Source organism: Anneissia japonica, unplaced genomic scaffold, assembly GCF_011630105.1.
Source record: "Anneissia japonica isolate Jap-2015-1 unplaced genomic scaffold, ASM1163010v1 scaffold7731_len1735946_cov199, whole genome shotgun sequence".
Lineage (NCBI taxonomy): Eukaryota > Metazoa > Echinodermata > Crinoidea > Comatulida > Comatulidae > Anneissia > Anneissia japonica.
In genome coordinates this window covers 825,609-831,215 of record NW_022758997.1, presented here as the reverse complement: position 1 = coordinate 831,215, position 5,607 = coordinate 825,609, and the positions used below count along the sequence as shown (strand labels likewise).

Genomic DNA, 5,607 nt, shown 5'->3' with positions numbered 1-5,607 from the left:
CTCCAGAGTAACTTCGAAGAAGTCTCTTCAAAACTTGCTTGAAATTGGAGGTGCCATCGGACCCGAATGATCACATCGAGCATTTATATATGGCGCTCTACATAAAGAACACTGCGGGCACCTAGGGCTACACAATTCAATTGGGCATAATAAATTAATTAAAGTACAGTATTTAATTTATAGGCCTATTCAAAAGAAATTCAAAAGAGATAGAACCTCCAACTAGTAAGATGGAATATATACAAAGACACGCAATATATGGTACAAACTTGCAACTGTCTCTTATACACATCTAGATGTGTATAAGAGACAGACGCAAGGCTGTGTCTGCTCAGAGCTTTGATTTTGGTAAAACAGATGCATCCCCTATCACCCTAGATGCAACCGATTCACCAAACTTACAGGTGAGCTACTTTAAGGATGACTTGTGGTGTGGTTCAAATTGTGACAATTCCAGAATGTTGTTCTCATGACTAAATTAGTAATGAGCAGTTGCTATTGCTATACTCTATAATTTAATCCTCGTCGCTCAAGATGTGCAAATCAGGGAACAGTTAAACAGGATACTTATTTTTTTAATAGCCTTCACAATGAACTTCAGCTATTATTCCAGGGAAGCTATTGTCCTTAGCAATGATGTACTGTATGCTGTTGTTGGTAGTAGTGATGATGTTGGTGTTGTTCATGGTGTAACATTTATTGTTGTTATGACAAATTGAGTTTTTGGAAGTTTTTTAACTTGGCAGAATGCTAGATGATAATGTTGTGTTTATTTGCAGAATGGTCATGGAACCCAAGTTGGAAATGGATTAGGTAGGAGAGAGAGTACAGTCTTTCCAAGGTATTAAACATGCTCATTATCTATGCATTTTTCTTCATCAAGCTATCATAGACATTAAGGTATCATTGTCATAATTAATGATATCTATCTAACACATAGTGTACCAACAGTTAGAATTTATCAAATACCACCTTCAAGAAATGTTATTAAGATTATTTATAGATTCATTATACAGTATTATTATTATCATCATCAAAATTAAAATATTCTCATTATTCTACTATTGTAAATTTAAGCCCCATACTTGCATAAACTGAAATATTACCATTGTACAATTAAATAAGCACCTTATGAAAATAAAACTGTCTATTCCATGTTAAATAACCAACCTCTTAAATATATCTTTCAAATTTAGCTCTGATGAGAAGCTCTAGAAATACTAAACTGATTGGTTAATAGATGTTTATTTTAGCTTATTTAGCTACCTCTATTATATTGCCCTCATGAGGCTGTTTGATTAATAAATCTTTTTTAGGTCTACTGCCTCTATTATACTGCCCTCATGAGGAGCTCTAGAAACACTTTGCTGATTGATTAATAGTTGATTGATTAATAGATTTTTTTTAGATCTACTCCCTCTATTATACTGCCTCATGAGGCTGATTGATTTATAGATCATTTTTAGCTCTACTGCCTCTATTATACTGCCCTCATAAGTAGCTCTAGAAACACTTTGCTGATTGATTAATAGTTGATTGATTAATAGATATTTTTTAGATCTACTGCCTCTATTATGCTGCACTCATAGGAGCTTTTGCGATTATGAGAACTTATTTTTTGGGGGAAAAAAAATTCATTTGTTCTGTCCTCTTATAGTTATTTTATGGCAGCAGAGCAAGGCCAGAATCAAGATGAAGAAGAAGAAGAGGAAGAAGTGCAACCAGGATTGTCTAACATTAAACAAACTGTTCTGGTAAATTCATTATTATTTTAACCAATAACATAAACCACTACTAATCTGTTTGCTGCCCTCTATTGTTAGAGGTTTAATAAAGTTTCTGCACCCTCTAATTTAATTTCATTCTTGTCCTTAAATAATAGCTTACAAGATTTTCTTCTCAATTGTTTTTTTATTTGCAGAGTTTTTTTGCACGAAACTTCTACAATCTAAAGACTGTTCTGCTGGTATTGGCATTCACAATCAACTTCCTTCTGTTATGGTTTAGGGTAGGTATATGATGTGGTGTAGTTATTAAGTTTACTATTTATTAAACGTTTATAATGTTCAATTTTAAAAGGACCAAAAAACAGCACTTTGGATTTTAATTTAAGTAGTTTTCTACATGTTAAATACTTCCAGAGCAGAATAGTAGTTAAGATGTTCTGACATTCTGAAACACACTGGCAAAGACCAGCAAAACCAGTCACTCCTCGCAAATCATGTTTCGGAGATATTGGCCAAATGTATTTTATGTACTAAATTAAAATTTGTGTATCCATACATCATGCTATTTTGTTATTTTCCCCTTTTCAACATTAAAACAACATATTTTAACATTTGCTGATGGTCTCTGCCTGAGAAATGTCTGAAATGGTGAACTTTGACGGCTGATTTCTCAAATATTATTTTAACAGCTGTATGGTTAAATGATTCTATTTTTATAACTTTCATTTTACTGTTCAATCCTGTATTAATAACTAACGTTTTTTTTTTTTTTTGAGGAAGGACTGGTTTGGCATGTCTTTGCCACATATGTTACAGCATGTTTAAGGAAACCATATGCCACCAGTTGAGGGTTTAGCAGATCTTGAAACCCTTGGCTAAACAAATGGGGAATAAATGATAAACAATCAGGTCAGGCAGCCAAAAGTCCAGAAAAATTAAATAAATATTATGGATGTCTTATTAATAATTTTTTATTTGGTCAATAGTTATTTGCTAAATGACATCAGGGAACAGTGAAATTTCACTGTTCCCTGATGATATTTATACCTCCTTGTTCTGGCCATTTTTTTCAAAGACCCATTTTCCCATGACTTCGGCCGCCGTCAACTACGGTTGGGCAAAATTTGTATGAGGCACCATTGTGTCTGTCAGGTTTTTGGGGAGGGAGTAGAGCAGCTTCCCCCTGTTCAACTTCCATTGCATTGCTTTCTTCATTTTATTATAATAACTGTACTGTATTACTGCTTCCGTAGGCTACCACCAGTATGGAAGACGTTCCAGATGTACCAGTTGATATTGCTGAGCCCGATATAAACACCACACTTGGCAACGACACATCAGGAAGCCTTGAGGAGGAGGGCGACCTACCAGAGGTCATTGAGATAGCGGAGGGATATTACTATATAAATCATATACTTCAAACTCTATGTATAATACATACCCTAGCATCACTCTCAATGTTGCTTGCATATTGTGCATTGAAGGTATGTCATAAGAAATAATTTGCCCATATTAGGTGGGCATGAAGTCATCACACCCATATATGGGCATGATGATGGCATATAACCCCATATATGTGCATATTACAGATTTTTTTTTTTTTTTTTTGCCCAAGCACAGGAAAATTGTTATCAAAGCTTTGAAATCTTCATACAGTATCAAATTTATTGATTAAATCTTGGAAAGTGGCCACTTTTGCTTCTGCTTTGTTACAGTATGTTATAATTGTTAATTATATTTGTGTCTTTTTGCAGATGCCTCTTGCTATTTTCAAAAGAGAGAAGGAAGTTGCAAGGAAGCTGGAATTTGATGGAATGTGGATAGTGGAACAGCCATCCACAGATGACATCAAAGGGCACTGGGACAAACTTGCAATTAGTGCTCCGTCATTCCCTGAAAACTACTGGGATAAATTTGTCAAGAGAAAGGTAGGTTGTGGATTTCACATTGAAGAATGTGACTGCATTTTTAATTCGTGTCGCGGCCTTATTTTGTTTTTAGATTGTCAGAGGAGGGCGGAAAAAATTTAAAATAAAATGTTGTGTTCTTATAGCAAGTGGTTTTGCCAAAAACATCTAGACGGAGGAGAAAATAAAAGTAACATTTTATTAGTGAATGTAAAAACAGTGTAGTATGGTTAACTAATTTAAATTTACATAATTAGGAAGAAATATACACATCTTATTTTTTTAGATTTCAGGGCAGTGGTGGCATAATAAAAATAAAGAGATATTTTATTTTTTTCTGAAATTTCCATTTTTTCATTGTGGCAGGTGCACTAATTGGGCAAAAATTAAATTTTATTTTTATTTGAAATCATCATTATTGTTGGGTGGTGGGTTTGCTAAACAAGGTATAAAAACAGTATCGCCTATATTAGCAAAACTGTATATTTTTGCCTTTGTATATTAGGTGTTGAAGAAATATGCAGACAGTGTCGGCGAAGATAAATTACGTTCAATGCTAGGCCTTGAGGAAGACAAACCATCAGAAGAGGAAGGGCTTTTATCCTCACTGTGAGTAAAAATATTGGAAGTATGAATAATAAAAAAAATATTCAGTAAATATTATTGTGGTTAATAATATGGAAAATGTTAGGTGTTATATCTATTTTTTGAAACCTTGTATGTATAATAATTGGTTGTACTTGATTTGTTTTTATTTAATAATTGGTTGTACTTGGTTTTATTTATTTATTTATTTATTTGTTATATTTATTTTTATACTGGAGTAGATTTGCAATAAGGAAGGAAAATTTAATAATTGCACCTTGTATTTTTTTGTATCTGTTTTTCTATTTATCAAATATCTGTTTCATTGTTTAGATTAACAGCTGTGGACTTCAAATACCAAATATGGAAATGTGGTGTCATCTGCACAGACAATGTAAGTACATACAAAAGCACATTTATTAAATTCAATAGATGACTTTTTAGTGACGTCATTTTGTTTGTGCAATCGAAGCTCCCTATTACCTTATTGGTTACCTACATACTGTAGTTTAGAGTAAGGATAAAATTCCAGTGTTATGTATGAAGAATGCTGCTGAAATCAGTGATGTCATTGGAACGTCACTAGATGACTAGATTTGAATTATTTTTTTTTTATAAAGAAATAATTATGTAGTGATAGTTTCGTAAGAGATTTCAACTATTTTGTATCTTCATCAAAAAGGATAGAACGACGCTTCTAACTGTTTGAAGTGTTTATATGTTTATTTTTTTGATGGTGTTTTATTACAGTGATTTAATATTTATAGTTTCGGAATGTTATCGATGCAAGTCATATAACACAAATTTATGATAATTTATTTATGAAGTGAGATCGTTTTATATATTAAAGTTTAATTATTTGTCCCAGACAATGTGAAACAATTTATTTGTCTTGTCAATACACTATTATGCCATTGTCATACCGGAAGGTGTTAGAGTATAAAACCTCCTTTGATTTAAAAATAGGTGACTCAACCTGGATTCGAACTCGGGACCTTCTGCTAATTATATACAGTATGTATATATATATGTATGTATATGTATATATATATGTATGTGTATATGTATATATATTCGGTATATAATTACATTGATGTAATTTGTTGAAATATTTTTATTCGAGACCAATACCAGTATACTGGCATTTAGTCAGCGGCGTAGCTACGGGCATTGCAGTCAGTGCAAAACACTGAATTAAGGGCCCATTCATAAATAGAGAATATAATACTGTATATGACCACCTGACAACGAGAAAAAATAGCAGCAGACATATACAAATACAAATACTGTATTAACATATAGGTAGACTATGCATCAATGTATATAAAGTGTTCGTCGTTTTGTTACAAATTGTAAATATTTTAAATAGGAAAGCATCTGTGCATATT

At 32.6% G+C, this 5,607-nt stretch overlaps 1 protein-coding gene across 1 annotated transcript in view; it reads left to right on the top strand.

Moving 5' to 3' along the window:
• LOC117125493 (ryanodine receptor 2-like) overlaps positions 1-5,088 on the top strand; it is a 109,376-nt gene extending 104,288 nt beyond the window's left edge. The window contains exons 114-121 of the mRNA XM_033271990.1: positions 321-404; positions 780-841; positions 1,658-1,754; positions 1,922-2,008; positions 2,981-3,211; positions 3,482-3,655; positions 4,140-4,243; positions 4,553-5,088. Of these exons, the coding sequence (XP_033127881.1) occupies positions 321-404; positions 780-841; positions 1,658-1,754; positions 1,922-2,008; positions 2,981-3,211; positions 3,482-3,655; positions 4,140-4,243; positions 4,553-4,655 (942 nt within the window). The 3' untranslated portion in view covers positions 4,656-5,088. The remainder of the gene's footprint in view (positions 1-320; positions 405-779; positions 842-1,657; positions 1,755-1,921; positions 2,009-2,980; positions 3,212-3,481; positions 3,656-4,139; positions 4,244-4,552) is intronic.
• Positions 5,089-5,607: the final 519 nt, after the last annotated feature.